This window comes from Rhamphochromis longiceps, linkage group LG17 (assembly GCF_057381845.1).
Source record: "Rhamphochromis longiceps isolate RC_006_pf linkage group LG17, R_longiceps_female_GT1.1, whole genome shotgun sequence".
Lineage (NCBI taxonomy): Eukaryota > Metazoa > Chordata > Actinopteri > Cichliformes > Cichlidae > Rhamphochromis > Rhamphochromis longiceps.
In genome coordinates, this window is record NC_140573.1 from 35057625 (window position 1) to 35077856 (window position 20232).

Sequence of the window (20232 nt, forward strand, 5' to 3'; positions counted from 1 at the left end):
GAAATTAATGACTGGTTGTGCCACAATTTTCTCCAACTAAACAAAAACAAAACTGAAGTAATAGTCTTTGGCGCCAAAGAAAAACGATTACAGGTCACCAGAGAACTTCAATCTATACATCTAAAAACCACAAACCAGGCGAGAAATCTGGGTGTAGTGATGGATGCAGACCTAAACTTAGAGAAACACATTAAGACAATAACAAAGTCAGCTTACTATCACCTCAAGAATATATCAAGGATAAAAGATCTGATGTCTCAACAGGACCTGGAAAAACTAGTCCATGCATTCATTTTTAGTAGGCTTGATTACTGTAACAGCATCTTTACAGGTCTACCTAAAAAATCAGTCAGACAACTACAGCTCATTCAGAACTCTGCTGCTCGAGTCCTCACTAAGACCAAAAAAGTGGACCACATCAGTCCAGCTCTGAGGTCCTTACACTGGCTGCCTGTCCGTCAGAGGATAGACTTTAAAGTTCTGACCCAGTATGAACCTTCCAGATCCCTCAGGTCATCTGGATCCGGTCTTTTATCAGTTCCCAGAGTCAGAACCAGACACGGAGAAGCTGCATTCAGCTTTTATGCTCCTTATATCTGGAACAAACTCCCAGAAAGCCTCAGATCAGCTGAAACACTCAGTTTATTTAAATCCAGGTTGAAGACTCACCTGTTCTCAGCTGCATTTAAATAAAGCACCAAATCCACACTTTTAAGCTTAAATTTCAAAACTTACATTAACTACTGATTTTATCTACTGTTCTGATTTTATCTGTTTTGATTTTACATACTGTTTTGTTTGTTTGTTTGTTTGTTTGTTTGTTTGTTTGTTTGTTTGTTAAGTGGGTTAGAGCTCTGGGTAGCTCCCCAGCTGGGTCTAGACTGGGTCTAGAGAGTATTTTAAATTCAGGGAATTTAAAATAGAAAGTAGCTCGTCCACAGAAGGACTGGTAGCTCCCCTTACGATAAGGGTTCAGATCGCGCGAACAGGTGTGAAATGTGTGTGTTTAGTTAGTTTGTTTGTTTGCTTGTTTTAATCAATTTTAAATCATACTTTTTATTTGTTTTTGTTTCTAATGTCTCTGTAAAGCACTTTGAATCACCTTGTTGTTGAATTGTGCTATACAAATAAATTTGCCTTGCCTTGCCTTGCAATTAAGGAACCAAAAGGGGTTATAATTGGGGGGGGGGGGGGGGGGGGGGGGGAAATCAAACAATAGCAGCAGGAAAGCAAAAAAGCCTCTGGATCTGTGTTAGAGCTAAATGATAACTACGTTAATAAATTAAGGTGAGAACGTACCGACAACAGTCAGCATGGCACTGGCTGAGTCCTGATCGAGGGTGGTGTTCATGATGCAAGTATAAGTCCCCTTATCATCATCAGTCACGTCTCTGATGGTCAGACTATCAGTGTCCACCTCGAACCTGAAAGTATTAACGAGAAATAACATCAGGTATTTCTACAGAGTCAACAGAATAAGTGCAGTCTCAATGGTTGGGCGTACCTCTCATCATCAGGCAACTCTCCTCTGTCTTTGAGCCAGGTCATGGTGGGGATTAGGGAAGCGTCATGCTTGACTTTACACTCAAAGACAGCGCTCATTCCTCTCTGCACCACCTTGTACTCTGGCTGCTTCAGGATACGAGTGGGCTCTGCAAAATGGATAACCATTATGTCACCGCTGATAACCTAATACCCACTGACAAAGAAGAATTGAACCACCAATGTCACTGTCTGAGTTCTGATTAGACTATACTGACCTTTAACCTCCAAAAAGACATGGTTCTCCTTGATCCCAAGGTTGTTTGTGGCAATGCAGGTGTACTTTCCGCTATTTAGCGGCTGGGCTACATTTATTTCCAGAGTACCATTCTCATGGATTACATATGGGTCAGTATTCTTAATGCTGATCTGACTGTCTTTGAACCTGCATAGAAATGGCAACCAAGGCAGCTCAAGTACAGTACAGTGCATCTTAGCTTTGAAATCTAATAATATTTCAAATGAGCTGACAGTTACCATGTGATGGTTGGAATAGGCGAGCCAAAGGAAGCACAGTGTAGTAATGCAGGGCTGTTGGTGATGACCTGGTACACTTGGTTAGGTGGAGTGAGGACCCTTGGTGGTTCAGCTTTAAAGGAAAAAAAGAGAAGATGCTTGGTAAAACTCATTAATATGGCCATTTTCCAAATCGTTTCTAACTAAAGATTTGTATGGGGCAGTTCTAATATGAAATAAATATGTTTTAACTCACCAAGAACACTGACAAAAGCATTCGCCAGGAGGTAGCCGAATTCATTGGAAGCATTACACTGGTAGACAGAGCTGGACCCTGACTGCACGTTGCTGAGAATCACAGTGTCGTCTTCCACCTTGCGGCTGGGGTCCTCAGGAGTGTCTAGCACAGGGCAAGATGATCTCTACATCATCATCTTTAATTGAAAATGAGCTGGAACTGAGAATTCAGTCCCCAGCTAATCAAGTTTACTATTTTGTCTGCTTTAAATTAGAAGTGATCTAATTTTTCTTACTCTCTATGGGAATTCCATTGACAAACCAGTCTATCCTTGGTTTGGGTTCTCCATTGACTCGACAAGTCAACACGCCAGTTTCATTAGGGGCGAGGATCAGGTTCCTGGGAATGCTGACCCAGAAAGGAGCCGCTGGGGATAATGAACAAGACTGAAAATGCTCAGTGAAATTCTTGACAAGCTATCACTATAAATCTTTCTTTAGCTTTCAACGTAATATAGGAGAGAAGACACTGGTTGTTTCTATAAATGGAAGATTCAAATGTGTATTTATCTGCTTGCATTAGAATGCATTTATGAATAAAAATTGGGGTTCAGAATAAAATATGGTAATACTGTAAAACAAATTTAAGGGCATCAGTAACATGACTGAGCTGATCTGCCTACCTTTGACAGTGACCTTGATGGTATGGTGTACAGTGCCCAAGTTATTTGTGGCTACGCAGCGGAAGTTGCCAGCATCATTTTCATTCACATCAGAAATCTTCAGTGTTTTCTTGAAGTTCTGGTAGGACACTCTGTTGCTTGGTAGCTCTCCTCCTTCTTTCTGCCACGAGATATCTGGAGTCGGCCTATCACAGAAGAAAAGAGATTACAGCAAACAACTCTTCCAGTCAGTTAGTTTTTCTTCTCTTTCAGACACTGCGGCACTAATTTGAGTAAACATAAACCCTTAGAGTAGTTACTGCATATGCCAACTTACAAGCCCTCAGCGATGCATTCTAGCTCCAGAGTCTGCCCTCTCAGAACCATCTTGGTGCTGGTGGTGCCGAGAGGCAGCATAAAACCAGGACGACGCTCGCCCTCTGGGCTGCCTGAACAGGTCAGAGCACAAGACCATATCAGCAACAGACCAAAACATTATACTTTAACACTGCTCTTCTTATAAAACAGAGCAGAAACCTCAGGGATGATTTACATTTTCAAAGGGCAAAGGAAGAGGAAAATGTAGTGTTGATGAAAAACTAATTGTGGATAGGAGAGATGGTTCAGTAGAATGTAAAAGAAAGTCTTTATTTACAGCATAAAGACAATACCAGAGCAAAGGGGATGTCTTTGAAAGACCTGAGCATTTGTTTAAGTAAACAACCCATGCATATAAATGCACAGCTGGACTGACTCCAGCCTTGGTCAAGAGAACAGTGCCAGCATGTTTTGATACAGGGTTCAAATACCAAAGGACCAGAATTTGCAGGAAAGGTCAGAAAATGGCAAATTATCCATATCAAGTTTCACAAGGTGGAGATGAACAATGTTACATAAAAAATAATGTTAACATAATAATGTTCTTTCATTTGTGACTATAGATAATTACTTAAAGGCCACAAACTGTCAGTAACAATTAATTGATAGAGTTGCATTTTACCTCGTATCACACTTTGTATCTTGTTTGTACTGATTAACGTTTAATTTGAATGAAGTAGGAGAAACCTGAGGAAGGGCAAGTGTTACTTACAGAGGAGGGGATTGAGGCCAAGTTAAAGGTGAGTGAGTGTGTAAGTCAGATATGGTTATGCAGGGCAGTAAAAACAGGGCCGGGTTCACACTGAAGGGGGCTGAATGGGTATAAACCAGCACTCACCACTATAGAAATCAGTGATATTGTATAAAGCAGCCAGAGTCTCATTCATTGTTTCCACTGTAATATAACAGAGAATCATAAGCATGCAAAACTAGGAAATGCAATGCATTTCCTAGTTTACATTGTAAAGCAAAGTATGTGTGTCACCCAAAGCCATAATTGAAAAAAACAACAACAACAACAAATAAATAAAATAAAATAAAAATAATTACACAATTATTATTAGTGAGACTGAGATAAGGACATTATAAAATCAAAGCCCTTACAGAGCTCAGGGGAGACAAACTTAAACTAACATTTATCTACAACAGTTTTGCAAGAGTGAAGTAAGGAAGTTGTAAAGTAAAAGGGTGTCTGACAAAGGAGAAAATACTAATATTCAGTTTACAATAAAAACTGAAAGTTTTCAAATGTGAAATGCTGGAAATGACTTGTGCAAGCTTAGACCAGACCTTTTTAGCTCCATAGTTATTTCTAGCTGCACAGCTTCATAGTTTAGGATTCCATTTGAGATGCTTTGCATGGTTTTAAAAACCCTTCAGTTCCTCTTCTATTTGAAACAAGTCGTTTTAGTTCCTTCCTATTAAAAAGCCTACGTTTTTCTGATTGGATGCCCCTAATCTGGCTTCCACAAACAGAAAGTGCTTGTAAACTTTGCCTTTTCATGTGAGATGACCATATAAGGAAATCTATGCTGAGCTGACTTAAGCTTGGCTCAGTAGAAAATATTGTGAGAAATTCAGAAAAAGGTACTTTTTTAATTTAAGTAATTGAGTTTTTGGCTTCTTTAAGGAGAAATCCATTGCTTATTTAAACCAGTTTTGACTTACTGTCCAGGACAGTGACTGAAATCGGCTGTTTCTGCTGGATGGTTTGTGTATGAGGAAAGCGAGCGTAACAAATGTAGTCACTCCTGGTGTCTTCTGGGAGAACATTGGAAAAGTACAAGTCTCCATTCAGGGCCTGGGACACTCGTTTATCCAGTGGTAGCTTCTGAAAGTCTGGGAGGGTGAGAGACAAGCAACTTAACAATGCAAAAAGCTTCCATTAGCTCACAAGATTGTTTTATCAACTACATTCAGAAATGAGATGGGTCAGAAAGGATTGACCCAATCTTTTGTTGGTGAAGGTGAAATTCTTTAGTCATTGCACCTTATATGTCTGCAAATATGTACACACGACTCACTATTATCCATCCAGAAGATGACAGGAGGGGGCAGCCCAGCAGGGGGTCGACATTGCAGCACAAGGGAGACCCCCTTCTGCACCATGATGGCCTCATTTCTCTCCTTTGACCATAAGGGGGACCCTGTGAGTCACAAACATCAACACCAAGAGGTTAATGCAGAGTGGATAATATTTATTTGTACTCAACTAGTCGTCACTTTTAAAGCCCAAGCTTTTAGAGCTTATGCATTTAAATACAAAGAGAAGACTTACTGGACTGCCTGATGACAATGCTGTCAGATACGGCAGTGCCATGCTCATTGTTAGCTATGCATTGGTAAGTTCCCTCATAAGCTTCAGCCCTTTCGCTGCTGATATCAATGACCAGAGTTCCTGAACCGGGCTTCATTAAAACTTTGGAGTCTTTCTCCACATCAAAGTGAGTCCCATTTCTTGTCCAGGAGAAGCTAGAACCAAGAAGTATAGAGCCATGAAGGAAACACATGGAGCAGAAGAAGATGTTATGGCACATTTATTCATGTGTCAGGCAAATTTGAATTACTAATTTGACACTAAATCATTCATTAGGCATTGCAGGGACTCTCTCACCTGGGATGAGGCTTCCCCTTGGCTTCACAGTGGATGACAATGTTCTCGCGTGGATCAAAGATGTAATCCTTTGGGGACTGTAATATTATAGTAGGGGGCTGTGGCACTGAAGAAACCCCAAAAGAAGCGTAGTTTAGATACACAGCACAACAAAACCCGAATGTGCTGAATAATGCTGAATGTGTTCAAACAGAGGATGTACAAGCAGCATGCAACAAGCAGCGACAATCAAGACATTTATAGATGAAACACTCCATGCAGCTTACCATCACATCTACAAAGCACCACTTTTTACAGTGTTGAAATAAGTGCATGCACATCATTCGCCAAAATATTAAAAAACTCCACACCAGAAACCACACCAGTGTTTGGGGAAACTTACATCCTTCCAGTACTTTAGCTTTTTGTCCACCATGACATGCCACACCACAGTAATAGAATATTGAGGAAAGGTGTTAGTTTTTGCAAGGACTAAACAACAGGTTCAGGTGAAATAGATTCAGGTACTTTTAAGCATTTGACTGAGCCTGCACACTTTTTGAGGGGAGGATGTTTAGAAAGGCAGGTGCAATAAATGCTAGAAAAGTAGATGAAGACGTTCAACGGTTCAAACAGATTGTGTGATATCAAGATAAACAGAAATCCTTAAAATCTCATTGCAAAACACCATGCTGAAACATGCAAAGTTGAAATAGAATAGATAGAATAGAAATAGATTATTGCTACATTTTCATGAGGTAAAATATCTTCACTTTATCCCACAATATGAAAGTATTTCACTGAAATTCCATTAGTTTGAAAAGAATTATGCAAGCGTAACATCAAGTCTTACAATCACAGAGCATGTAAAGGGCAACGCTTACGATCAAGAGGCACTTCAAGTGCTGAAGTCATGTGACTTAGGAGTGTCAGCAGCACAGCTCCGAAGCCTGGCACCCACTTCCTATTCCTGTCCATGCTCAGGTGTGTCAGTGGCACGGTGCAAACCTTTTCCCCTAGGTCCAACAGAGGTGAAGGTTGTAGACAGCGTGAAGAAGTCTGAATCTGCACTACACAGAGGAATAAAAAATACTAAGAAAAACTTACTGAGATTTGTCTCAGAAATTTTAATGGCAAAAAAAGATTTCAGAATCAAAAAACAAGTGCACACGCACTATCCTCAGATGTATACAAATATGGTTAAATAATGTGAGTCCATCCATTCAAATGAACTACAGGTAAATAGAGCTGAATATTTACTCTGTACTACAATGGAAAGTTTACTTTAGTTTTTCTGTGAGGTTATTTCCAAAGTTGGGTATCTAGAGTCATGCTTGGCAAGTGACTCATAGTCATGCATAGGCTATCATTCGTTCAATGTAAAGACACTGGCAGGAGAAGTCCAAACAAACCGGATTCCCATCCTTGCAACTTAAACAACTTTAGCAGTGTGCATGCATCTGTCCTTCTTCATTTTGTTTACTTTCTCTTCTGATGAAAATGCCAGCGAGACAGACTGGCCCGGCACAATGAGCTTCCGAGTGTAGGTGCTGTCAGAATTAATCATCTGGGTGTTATATTCCAAAAAGCAGACACAGACTAATATGCTTGGGCAGTTTGTGTTGACTTATTTGGCGCTAGCTGCAGTCACATCTTATTGACCTCCAGACAAAATAGCCACTCAAACATAGCATGCGCACTGCTGAGATGTCCCTCCTACCACGTGCGTGCCTGTAAACATATGGCATGTGAGTGCACTGGGCTGGAACGATCGCAGCTCTGCTGCAGATATAGCCTCACACAGATTGGCACATGCATGCAAATACATATCACATTAGAAGCACCATCGTTGCCAGTGTGTCATATATATCAAGTTACACATGAAACATGAGCCTTGGCTACTGTTGCGTAGTTCTAAACAAATAGATGCAGATTGATGAGCCGTCACAAACACACAGAATTGTGTTGAAATTAATGGGCTGCTCTAAACTGGGCCATGGGGAACAGGACATTATGCAAAAACAAACATTTTTCCCCTTCATGTCCTATGCAGTGTGCATGAACTGAAATCATGATCCTGTTTTTCTTTCATGGAAAATTCCTTCGTGCTTTACTTTGAGTTCCATGTGGGGAATTGCGAGGTAGTCCAGAATAGATATGGCTATATGGAGCTGGAGCATAAAGGTTCTATTTAATTGAGTTCCGGATTTAACAGGTTTGTAGTCATGGCGTGAGAAAGCTTTGCAGAACTTTTAAAACCTTCTTATACCCCACACAATAATGTTTTGACTCCTGGCAAACAAATATCACCATTGGGATCATATGATTTCCCCCAAAAGGTTTCATGTGATAAAACAGTTGTGATCACAAAGACAAGTATATGGAATTCCAGAGTCACTTATATGGCTAATTCTTAACCAGATTAAAATGAGAAGAACACATGAGTTATATGTAATAAGGGATCCATGTCTCGTGCATCCTGACATGTTGATTATTCTTAACCAGCACATGCATCTCTGTATACACACTATTCTATGAGCAGTGCGCACAAACACATCAGTATATTATTTTGACAGAAGGGGGTTAAGGTCCTCAGAGGCATTTGAAGGTGAAATTTTCAGGCTCATTGCTTCAGGCTATCTCTACTCTGCGGGACAGGAAGCATGTCTGATGATATGAAAAAGTATGGTAATGACTCTGACACAAGTGTTGTGCACTATTGTGACAGGGCAGAGAGTGTGAGCTAATACAACCTCAGGACACAGCTAATTACGCTGACACGTCCTATTGGATATTCCTCTCACAAATTAGTCGAGAGGAGAGACACCAGGGAGAAAGAAGCACACAACAAAACCTTTGAAACTCATTGTGGAGAGAGGCAATATGATCATGCAAATGTAATGGGCTATCTTCAGATTAATTACGATCATAGTCCATGCAGCTATAACAGTAATGGCCTCCCACACAGTGTCACTAGCCATGCTGAGCTGTGCTGGACCTTGGAGCATTTTCCCACAGAGACACATTGAGCCTGAGTTCATTCAAAAGTGATTGAAGCTTTTAAGAAGTAGTTTGGTCTAAAAGGTAATGATTAAAAAAGAGAAAGGATGGCGCTGGAACGGCTGGCAGCCTTAACCCAATTTCCCTCGAGATGAATAAAGTATTATCAATCAATCAATCAATCACCAAGAATGAAGAGAATGTTCAACGTGGGTTTGAAATTAAGATACCTATAGCATGAGTGAAGACTGAAATACGCTAAATCATCCATTTTACCATCCTATTCCTCTCCTTTAATATGGAGAGACAAATTTTAAGAAACATTTTAAGCATAGCAGATTTAATTCACTAGGCATTCAATAGCACGCTCTTTAGATCTGTCATTAAGCTAGGCTACGGATTACGCTAGGCTACTGTTTTCTATGCTGAAGAATTGAAAGAGAATTCTTTAGCATAGAACAAAAAATAGCCTTAAACAATGACCCTTAAACCATGTAACCATTTGAGAAATGTGAGGAAACAAGATTCAGTTGCTTGCTAAATTGGTAAAAATGTATTTAACAAAAGTACCTTAGCTTACCGTAGCTTAATTAAGCTAACAACACAACACAACTAAATCAGCAAATGAAGCTCTGCAGTATACATGTAGTGTATAATTAAATATCAGCTGCCTTCAAATAAATTCTCAGTTTATTAATATGTTTTCTCACTTGATATCCCATACGGTAAAAAAATACATTTTTCCTGGCCAAAATATATTTCAAATATATGGTAAATATATTTTGTATTTGTGATGCTCCAAAAAAATATATTTTTGAAATTGAAAATATATTTCTTTCAAACCAAAATACATTTCAAAACATATTTTAGGGTGAAGAAAATACATTTCCAACCTTACAGTAGAATGTATATCAAAGTATCCTTTATTTAAAATATATTTAGTGCAATAATGATGATAATGATAACAATACTAAAAGTAACATGTTTTATGCACATCTGCAAAAAACAGTTGGATTCAAACAAAACAGAGTCAAAGGTCTATCACGAATTAGGTTGTTTATTCATTTGCTTACAGTATTTCACATTACACAATATCTCACTATAATGTAGCGTTCATTGACTTTGAAATTATCTGTCAGTGATACAGTAAACAAGATACAACAACTGCTATGTACACTTTAGTTTTTGACAATATATACAATTTAGTACTTAAAGGAACACACTCCACTGTTTTGGAAATAGGCTCATTCTCCATCTCCCTCAGAGTTAAAAATGCAGCGTCTTCTTTCTAGATCCGTACGTTAATAGGGCTCTGGAGCGTGATCTTACGGGATGGGGCGTAGCCAGGATTTTTGGTCAAGGCGCCATATTAGCAGGTGTTGAAATCACCCAATTCTTTGAATCTTTGGGCTGAAGGAGGGACAATACTCGGTGTATCAATGCTCAATCAACAATCATTTATTTCCATACAATTCAACAATAAGAGCATTACAACGTCCGGACGGGAGAGATGCTACCAGAGGGTCAGGCACATGTCTTAAAATGGTGACGGGTTGCTCAGCTTTTTATAGTCTCTAGTGGCCCCCAGCTAGTCGTAAAAGCCAAAACATCACATTTTTTCTCTGTTACAGCGCCTAAGTTATGACCTCGGCAGTTGTTTCTCTGCTTTCTGTAAGGTGGGGGTGTGGAATGTGGTCTATCTATCTCCCCTGTCTTTAGACACAGAGTCTCCTGCTTACAACCTTCTCTTCATGATTCAACAATTAAGCATGTCAAGAAAACAGTGTAACACATTCCCAGCAGATCAAGGATACAGAGTGATGCACATTTATCTAATGAACTAATATGTGAATATGTTCTGTTAACTCAAAAGTATAATGAGAACTAAACTACATACAGCTCACACACTCTATATTAAAGGGTATAATGTGATCTACAGCAGTATTCTAATTCAACTACTTTGATTACATATATAAGGTAACATATAATAACAGAATAATCTAATACAGGCCAAACAAATGCTTGCTGTGTGGTCGGTTGTAATGTTAGATTGCACTACCGACAAAGGAATAAGCTTGAAAACAGGCTCTCTTTTCATTGTTTCCTCACCTGGAAACATCATGAGGGAGCTTATGTGTTGGATGTTACCAAAAGAAGGCGTCTAGCCTGGATAGCAGCTGCGAGACGAGCTGATATTCAGTTCTCTACCAGCCACAGATATCTGTTGGTGTGCTCCAGTATTTCCATTCAGGTAAGTTCTAAATAAGTTCATATTATTATTTATAGCCTGTTAATTTTATTTTCAATAGCACAAACTTAGAACAAACATGCAGAACTACCTTCTATTTATAGAGTTGCTAATTATTTGGCATTATTGCAACAAACCAGCCTATGAAATGAATGAAACAAATCCTGACTGGGTTCCAACACTACACATGGGGCACTACGAAATCCCTGCTTCAAACTACATGCTACATACCACCATGCCAATCAGATTACTTCTTCCATGTGAGGGTAAAAAGGTGACCTTCCTGGATAAGATGGCAAAGGTTTGCTGCGTTTTGGTGAACATGTGCCCCAGTGTGGTAGTAAAACCAGGGAAAAATGCTCTTGTTAAATACTTTTAAGTCTTGTGCTGTTTATGTAATGATAAGTTTTCAAAAGAGACAGTAAATTACAGAATGCTAGTAGTGGGTGATATTATACAAATGCTGTCATGATTTTATGTGAACATTTTGTCATTTGTAAACTATACATAACATTTTTTCTACATTGTAACTGATGTGATGTTCGACAAAGTGCTTTTAATTAAAAATAGGCAAACATTTCTTTGTTTCTTTATTCAACTTTTGAACAGTGGTATTTAGTAAGTACATATTCAGTAAATGCAAAGTATTTACATGGCCCCCTAAATTAAAACATTATGGGTTATTCAGAACAGAACTATGCTTGGAAAAATATTGTCCCATCAGTTGATCCAACTCCTCCACAGTAGCAGGTGGAACTTTTCTTTTTTGAGGATGGCTTCTTTTACCTGTCACAACGAATGGTCTGTTTATGTTTTGATCAAGAACCTTTTTTTTGGGCAGCTGAAGAGGAGAAGTCTATCTTATGGCCAACCTCTGGCTGTATCTTGGTCATATTACCCAGCAAAACCCAGTATGCAGGTTCATCTGTAACAGTCCTTGTGCCACAGATCCTCACTGTTGCTTCTACATTAAACAGAAGAGCAGTGACATGGCTGCAAGTCTCCACGACTCTAGCCATACAGCTGCAGTGGGCGGCTTCAACCTTCCCTGTGATGCTCACAATGACCTGTGGCTGCAATGCTGCAATTCAGTCTTTAAGAGTGCAGGACCTAAAACACACACAGACAAAGTTCATTTAAAGACAAGAACTTTAATAAGCCAAGTCCGACACAAATGTGTTTTATTTACTTTCAAATCCATTTATCATAAATGTAACAAATAAAGTGTTTTTATGTATCCATCTATAGAACGCTGCATGTTATATTCTAAATCTGCATGTTTCTTTTTAGAAACCTATCAGCAAAAAATGAACCTAAAGTATGTAATGCAAGGATGTAATCACTTTCAAGAGGGAGAAAACATAAAGTTCGACTTTAAGTGACAACTATGGACACCTAATATGACAAGCAGATTCTGCAGGTCATTAATCAATGTATAAAACTAAAACAGAATGTATTTTTAGTGACACAGGACACAAACAAGGAAGCAAGATGTGTAATTAGGATTATTTATAATAAATATGAATTAATTAGGGCAATTTCTTTAACCATAAAGAATAACTAAATCCTTCAGGACAATGTCACATCAATGCACTGAACTCACTATGTTATCCCTCTAACAGAGCCTCTACATGTTCTCACTGTAATTTCCCCCTCACGAATGAATTTTTGCTAGCACTAATTTGAATGCTGGGGGGAATCAAACGCATTTTACTCGCAGTACTCAAGCTGACTTACCTTTGCTTGAATGACGGCGTACTCACAACGTGGAGGCTTAAAAATAGCCAAATCTTGTACCCAGTCCTTGGTGAATTGGATGTGCGCCTCCAGAGATTTATAATTGCGAAATTGGTGCGCCGTGTATGCTCTGACTCCACAGACAAGGTATGAGAGTAGATCATGCTAAGTCAATAGCGGTTTGGTCTTCAGGGTTTCTACTCCACGGCTATATTTCATACGGGTCCACATTTCAACAATCAAGTACCGTCTCTTTGCATCTGGACAGAATCTGTCTCTATACCGTCATTTTCTTTTGAGCTACGTTTCAGAATGGTTCGTAGCAATCTTGTTTTGATTCGTGACCTGCCAAGATGGTGCTGCGCTCCCACAATGCATTGCGACATTACGTCAACTCCAAAGCCTTTGCGTGCAGGAGTGTATGCGCATGCGCATTGCCACGGTGGTTTAAAAAATAAAGATATAATGAAAAGTAATTAATAAAAATTAAATATTTAAACATTCCCACAAATGTGCAATGAACGTGCAAAAACTCTCTTTAGTAGTTGTTACTGTTTCTTTCTTTCTTTCTTCTTTTTTTTTTTTTGAAAAATAACGACGTCTCTGAGGCGCGAAATCTGACAGCGAGAGGAACGGCCGGATACAGGAGACGGGAAGAAACAAGCCGATTATGTTCGCGTTAATTAAGTGGTTGGAAGATGTAAAATTCTCAATTCTGCCAACTGAACATATACGAGATTTTAATGAGGATGAATAATTAGCCGGCATGGAGGAAACGGACCTTTATTTCGTGGAGTGGCGACAAGAAGCCAAGGCGGGTGGCCAGTCTAAGAAGCCTCCATCATCAAGCTAGCAGGTGCCTTTTCCCATATAATATTACTTTATTCTCGTGTATTTGGAACGGAAGCGTAGAGCTGCCACCCAGGCAAAAGAGAAATATAAGTATATCACGTTATAACGTGAAAAGTTTATCGTTCTAACAATATACTATCATGTTTGAACAACATGTTTGAACAACATTGTACGAAAAATGTACATAATTATCACGTCCGTACAATATTGTGCGAACGTGACAATTATGTATATTATAATAACGTGATATTATATTATACAAACATGAAAAGCATAATGTTAGAACAATAAACATTTCACGTCATAACGTGATACAGCTCTATTTTTCTTTTGCCTGGGTGGCAGCTCCACGCTTCCATAATTTGGTAATCAAAATATGTAACTTAATTGTAGTAATATGTAACTGGCTACAGAGTACTTACCAAGGTTAGAAACAAAGAACAGTTATGCTTAATTAATGTTCGCTAATTACAATGTTCCACATTTCCTTGCTTTTTAAGTCATTTTTAGGCTTTTTAGAGTTTTTGTTTTTTATTTTTTTTAGCAGTAATGTTTCTGCCTATTTATTTCAGCCCATGAAATCGAATGCAGATCTTCCTAATGTGAGATTTACATAAATGTAAGTAATTTTGTTTGTCATTGTCATTAATGTTGTTGCTGTTGTTGTTTTTGTGCAGTTTGCAATCATATAAACCTAGCAAGCATCAGTCAGCACAGTGACTAACCTAAACAGATTCTTGCTTTATTCACATATATTATATGTAATTATATATACCTGCACATTGTACCTAGGGTTGCAGCCACTTGGCCCCACCCCATTGTTGTGACAGCCCTGATTGTACTTATACACTGCATCTGAACAGGGAACAGTCTGCCACATTAATGTATTTTTAAGTGACTTGTTTGTAATACATGAATTTGTTTTTTACAGATGTCAAAGTCTCAACCTCATGCTGCCCTCCCCCATCCTCCTAAAGTAAGTATTTGTTGTTGTAGTTTTTTATGCGGTGTCTGTGTCACATGCTAATCATAATTATTGAAATAACTGTTTTCTAACAGATTTTCCAAAACACTAGTTATGTTTGTTGTCATTCAGACCAATACTACTGCTTAGACATTGTTTAGTGGTCATGCATGTTTGACAAGCTCGTTATGATACCAAAACAGTAGGCCTATCACAATAATCGATATATCGACTTAACACACAATACATGTACATGACCTCAATAATTGTTGATGATGTAATTTATCCGCCATTATATTTACAAAAATAAAATATAATGATAACAAAACAATAACATTAAATAACATTGTTTTCTATTTGTTAGAAAATTTACTATTTATTCAAGTTTTTAAGGTATCTAATATTTTGATTCCTAATTTCAATGATCTAAATACTTTAAGAATTAGATGTTGGTTTGTCAATTGAAAGTGTGTAGATCTTGCATTATTATGGTGTTATATTATGATTATACATTCAAAGACATAAAATGGTCTTAAAATGACAATGACATAATTTGTCGCAATTGTTTATGGGGCAATATACCGACCAACAAAAAGTCGCTATCGTAACAGGCCTTCAAAACAGACGGTTTTATGATTGATAAATTCAAAAAATAAATACATTTAATTTCTCTGAGATTCTCTAATATTCAGTTACAGTTCACAACACAGTTACCCGTACATGCAGTATTATACTGTAAATATAAATCTCTGCATTTAGCATCCCACTAGAAGCGTCACAGTTACTGCCTCTTTTTTTTTTTTTTTTTTTTACAAATACCTGTACTATCACTAACACATTTACTGTTTTACTTTTAGCCTGTGGATACAAATGCAGATTTCCTTAATGTAAGTTGTGCATTTTAATTACATCATGTTATTTTTATTATTATTTATTTATTTATTTTATTTTACATTCAAATATTTCAAGCTTCTTGGTTAAAGAAGCTTGATTGCTAGTAGGTAAAGAATAGTTCACCTATAATTCATATTCCCAATTAATTTCTCACCTCTGATTGAATGCCTTTGTTTGTTTTCCTTTTGACTATAACAAAACATTTTTGCTGGATATATATGGTGAATTTATATGCATAGATACAGTCGTAGTGCTTGACACATGCAAACAGCAGTAGATGTACTAAAAAGGAAATAATTACAATCATGATGTTGATTGCTGATGTCAGTATATATATTTTAGAGGAATGTTTTGTTTTTCACCCAAAATGAACTATATTGCTTCAGAAGAGATTTATTACCCTACCGGACTCTTATATATTGTTCTGTTTTTTGTTTGTTTTTGTTATTTTCAGGTTCAATGGTGCGTGTTCTTCTAATGGCCGCCTTCCCACTGGAGGTTTTGATCCACAGCAATTTAAAAGGTAATCAGCTTTGAAAGTCAGTTCAAATGGTTAGCTAATAGTACTTTAAAAAGCCTACAACTCTGTCACCAGTTTCTTTACCAAAAATTACCCATAAAAGTATCGCTCAATAGCATATATTGTAGTTCAAATGTTTAGTTGTACAAATATCAAATTTTTGGAAATCTAAAACTAGTCAAACACTCAAATGTTCATGCTTTTTATAGGAGGACAGAGCAAAACGGACATCGGCGCAGAGTGAAGAACTGCCCTTGATAAGGACACTATGACAGCCATATATAGTAAGTGAAGACTTTCTGTGTATCTAAAATTGCATACAGCACAAGTAACTTACTTTGCAACCATTAAAATAGGTTGTAAAGTAAGTTACCAATACAAATAGGTGATGATGCATTGTAGTGGTTGGTCTCAGACAAAGAAGGTCAACAGATTTATGAATGCTGGAAGGTAAGGAGAGACGACCAAAAGGGGTGTTAGCATTACTGTAATGTGAACTGGATAGACTTCCCATCTAGGAAAAAAAAGAGGTAAAATTATGCGTAAAATATATCTGTATTAATATCTGTATCTATATAAACAGAAATATCTGTTTGCTAAATGAAGCCAGCTAACATAAATCACATTTTTATTTTAACTCTGATAAAAGTAATAGAACTGTGACTTTTGTTTGTTACAGTGGCGGTAAGGAAGGGGTTTCCCAGCGTGTCCAGAAGGGCTTTGAGGATTGCCGTGAAAGCTGGGGGAACTGAGACTGCTGGAAAAGGAAAAGAAATTACATTTTAAGTATGCTGACTTATGTTCATACAATCACACACACATATACACATACACACACATATGTGTGTGTGTGTGTGTGTATATATATATATATATATATATATATATATATATACACACACACACACACACACACACACACACACACATACATATACATATATGTGTGTGTGTTTCTTTTAGAATGTTTGAGTATGTAATGAGAATAAACTTATAAAATGAATATTCCTTGCTTGATTGATATGCTATATGTATGTTTTAAACATCAAATAAAGATTTCTTTCAGATGTTACATGTGAATGTGTTTTCTTAGAAATATATGAAGGGTTAAATTTATATTTTTTTGAATGATTTTAAATAAATTTAAATTGTATTTTGAAATATATTTTAGAAATATATGAAGGGTTAAATTTATATTTTTTTGAATGATTTTAAATAAATTTAAATTGTATTTTGAAATATATTTTATTAATATATTTCAAAATATACAAAAAATGGCCAAAAAATATATGTGCTAAAAAACATTTCAAAATACATAAACATATTTCAAAATGTATTTTAAATTACATTTTGAAATACATTTCAAAATATACAAAAAATGGCCAAAAAATATATGTGCTAAAATACATTTTAAATATATAAATATATTTTAAAATGTATTTTAGCACATATATTTTTTGGCCATTTTTTGTATATTTTGAAATGTATTTCAAAATGTATTTTAAAATACATTTTTTTACCGTATGGGATTACCTAAAAAACAAATGAAACATCAGTTAATCAGTTTGTGCATTTGATTAGAATATTTAAAACAGTACTTTTTTATGGGAAAGCCCAGTTTGCATTGGCTCTAAGATTATTACACTTTAACTCTTCTACATATATAATATATAAGATGACAAAAGAGCATGTTAGTTAATAAATGAGTGTTACAAGCTTTACAACTGATTTTTACATGTGTAGAAAAATCAGCTTTTATATCTGACCTAAGTCACATCTCCAGAGTGAAGATTGCCTGCAGGGTAAAAAAAAAAAAAGGTAGACAACACAGATGACATAGTGAAGCATAGACACAAACACACAGATGCGTAAAATTAGCTGCATGTACAAATGTCAGCATCTGCATATTTCTACTGCTAGAACTCACTTGGGTCTAACTGGCACAGTGCTTAGACATTGTAAATACAGAAACTTTAACTTGCGTGATCATGTACAACAAAACTGAACTCTCAATCTTTGCATGACAAGGACAAAAAGTCCTTCAAACCTATTTGTTGCACAGTCAACACCGAATGTGTTTATGACTCCTGTTGATTGAATTTGTCATAATTAAAGCCACGAGGCTGTACTGTGCAGCGTGGCGGAAGATATTTCTCTGGCAGGAGACTCATCCACACAAAGATGCTTATAAAAGTGTAATTACACACATACATGTAGAGAGCTGGACATTCTTCCTGAAACTAGATGGGAAAAAAATAGTTTTTCGTTGCTCATTTTTTCAGAGGCTCCAAACAAAAAAGCCAAAGATGATGAAAACAAAGAGGACTCAATGGAGGATGAGTGGGATGACTGGCTAGTAGGCAAGTCATCTCTCATCCTTCTTTTTTTCTCTTCTTACTGACTCAAAGGTCGAAGTCCACAGGTCAAAAAAGTCACCCTAAGGCTCTGCCTTTTCCTTCTTGGTCACTCTATCCTTTCCTCTTTTCTTTCAGCCTGATCGTCACTGTGTTCTCCAATTCTTTCTTAAACCAAGCCCACGAGCAAGATATAGTTTCACTATCTCATCGGTTTAGTTTTACTGTAGAATACTCGATATTTGAAGCATTTCAAGCAAAAGGTACTCCTTTTTTTCTTCAGAGTGAATGAAAAGAGTGTTCCGTGTATATAATAAAACAAAACACAGATCCTTGTATCCATGTACACAAAACACTGACCGTTAGCAACCTGAAAATAGTTTGATTTTGACAACTTTTTGCTTGCCTTCTTGCCAGAGTCAAGAGGACTGAAAGTGCTCTCACTATGAGCACACAGCTTCTTATCTCTGTGCTTTGGTAAACTACCCAGCTTTGAGAGTTAGCGTATTATTTAGCATAGAATTGAGAGCGAACCAGGGCGTGTCATGTGGTGCCTCTAACCAAAACTAAAGGGAATGTTACCAGTAGTGAGAACACACCTGATTCAGAGAACAAAAAACAAAAAAAAGATGATTCTGGACTTGGGAGAATCAAATAGTGGCCAAGCTAACTTATGAGGTATATTATATGATATCAAGTTCACTCCTTCAAGTTTACCCATTTGTACTGATTAGTGACATTCTCCCACTGAAAAACCACACTATAAGTATTTTATGTGGATTGTTATTTTAACTGTTAGGACAAATGACAAAGGATGTTGCATATGGAGCTGCTGGGCAGAAGGAAAAGAGGAAGACCACAGAAATGATTTATGAATGTGGTGAAGAAGGACATGCAGAGGTTTAGTGTGACAGAAGAAGTGTGATGGAACCACTGTGGCAACTCATAAAGGAGAAGAAGAAGATCCTCCGGGTGTAGTAATGTAAGAGTAAATATGCATTGGTGTTGTAATTATAATTTATAATAGTAATGGTAATTCTAAATTCCCCATAGGTGTGAATGTGAGTGCGAATGGTTGTTTGTCTCCATGTGTTATCTCTGCGACAGACAAGGATAAGTGGAAGAGACTGGATGGATGGATGGATGGATGGATGGATGGATGGATGGATGGAATGGTATCCGAAGGTAAATAAGTGTTTAACTAAGCAATTATTATATGTAAATCTAATAAAACAAGTAAAAATGGGAGAAAGTATAACCTACAAATGATCTCAAATGAAAGTTCAGTCTCCAGGTTGAGGGTTTGGTGTCACTCCTCTACCCCAACGGAAGTAGCAACAAATGACCTATATGAATACTTGCAACATACAGTTGGAGGACTTGCTGATTGATACTGAACTCCTGGTTACTTTCACTCAAATTACCCTCGACAAAAGAAGTCATCATAGCCAGAGTCAACATTTCATGATGTGAGGGCAGCTGACAGAAACCCAACAGTCTTCTTAGTTCGTAAACCCTGAAGCAACTTGCTAAGTTGGTCACTACGCAGCCCTCAGTCACACTGAGAGACACTGAGAGATGACAGCCCGACTAGAGAGATGAGCGAGGCAGAAAAGGGAAGCGGGAAGAGAATTAGAGGGAGGGACAGAAAACACAATCATCTGTAGTCGCATCAAATCATAGTGACAGAGATATTTGTGAACAATAGACTGAGTCAGACTGCTTTCAGCTAGACTGGACTAGACTGGATGCTCTCTCATCTGTACTGTAGCTCAGCACTCAGATAGTTCACTCT

At 37.4% G+C, this 20232-nt stretch overlaps 1 protein-coding gene and 2 long non-coding RNA genes across 13 annotated transcripts in view; 1 reads left to right on the plus strand and 2 right to left on the minus strand.

Annotated features, from left to right (window-relative positions):
* nrcama (neuronal cell adhesion molecule a) overlaps nt 1-20232 on the minus strand; it is a 77664-nt gene that overhangs the window by 13050 nt on the left and 44382 nt on the right. For 6 of the 11 annotated variants that reach the window (XM_085386184.1, XM_085386180.1, XM_085386183.1 and 3 more), the window contains 14 exons: nt 6753-6938; nt 6272-6289; nt 5890-5995; nt 5554-5747; nt 5300-5422; nt 4944-5114; nt 3235-3346; nt 2919-3103; nt 2532-2663; nt 2255-2398; nt 2020-2131; nt 1761-1927; nt 1505-1652; nt 1300-1424 (listed from right to left, as the gene is read on the minus strand). In XM_085386184.1, the coding sequence (XP_085242310.1) occupies nt 1300-1424; nt 1505-1652; nt 1761-1927; nt 2020-2131; nt 2255-2398; nt 2532-2663; nt 2919-3103; nt 3235-3346; nt 4944-5114; nt 5300-5422; nt 5554-5747; nt 5890-5995; nt 6272-6289; nt 6753-6846 (1831 nt within the window). In that variant the 5' untranslated portion in view covers nt 6847-6938. The remainder of the gene's footprint in view (nt 1-1299; nt 1425-1504; nt 1653-1760; nt 1928-2019; nt 2132-2254; nt 2399-2531; nt 2664-2918; nt 3104-3234; nt 3347-4943; nt 5115-5299; nt 5423-5553; nt 5748-5889; nt 5996-6271; nt 6290-6752; nt 6939-20232) is intronic. The other 5 variants (XM_085386182.1, XM_085386179.1, XM_085386185.1 and 2 more) reach the window with 2 other exon arrangements.
* LOC146650069 (uncharacterized) lies at nt 11694-13249 on the minus strand. The gene is made up of 2 exons (XR_014908324.1): nt 12854-13249; nt 11694-12226 (listed from the first exon to the last, which is right to left on the minus strand). It is a non-coding gene; the product is annotated as an uncharacterized LOC146650069 (long non-coding RNA).
* Nucleotides 14276-16920, plus strand: LOC146650070 (uncharacterized). Its single transcript, XR_014908348.1, has 6 exons — nt 14276-14324; nt 14637-14681; nt 15527-15556; nt 16018-16086; nt 16293-16367; nt 16763-16920. It is a non-coding gene; the product is annotated as an uncharacterized LOC146650070 (long non-coding RNA).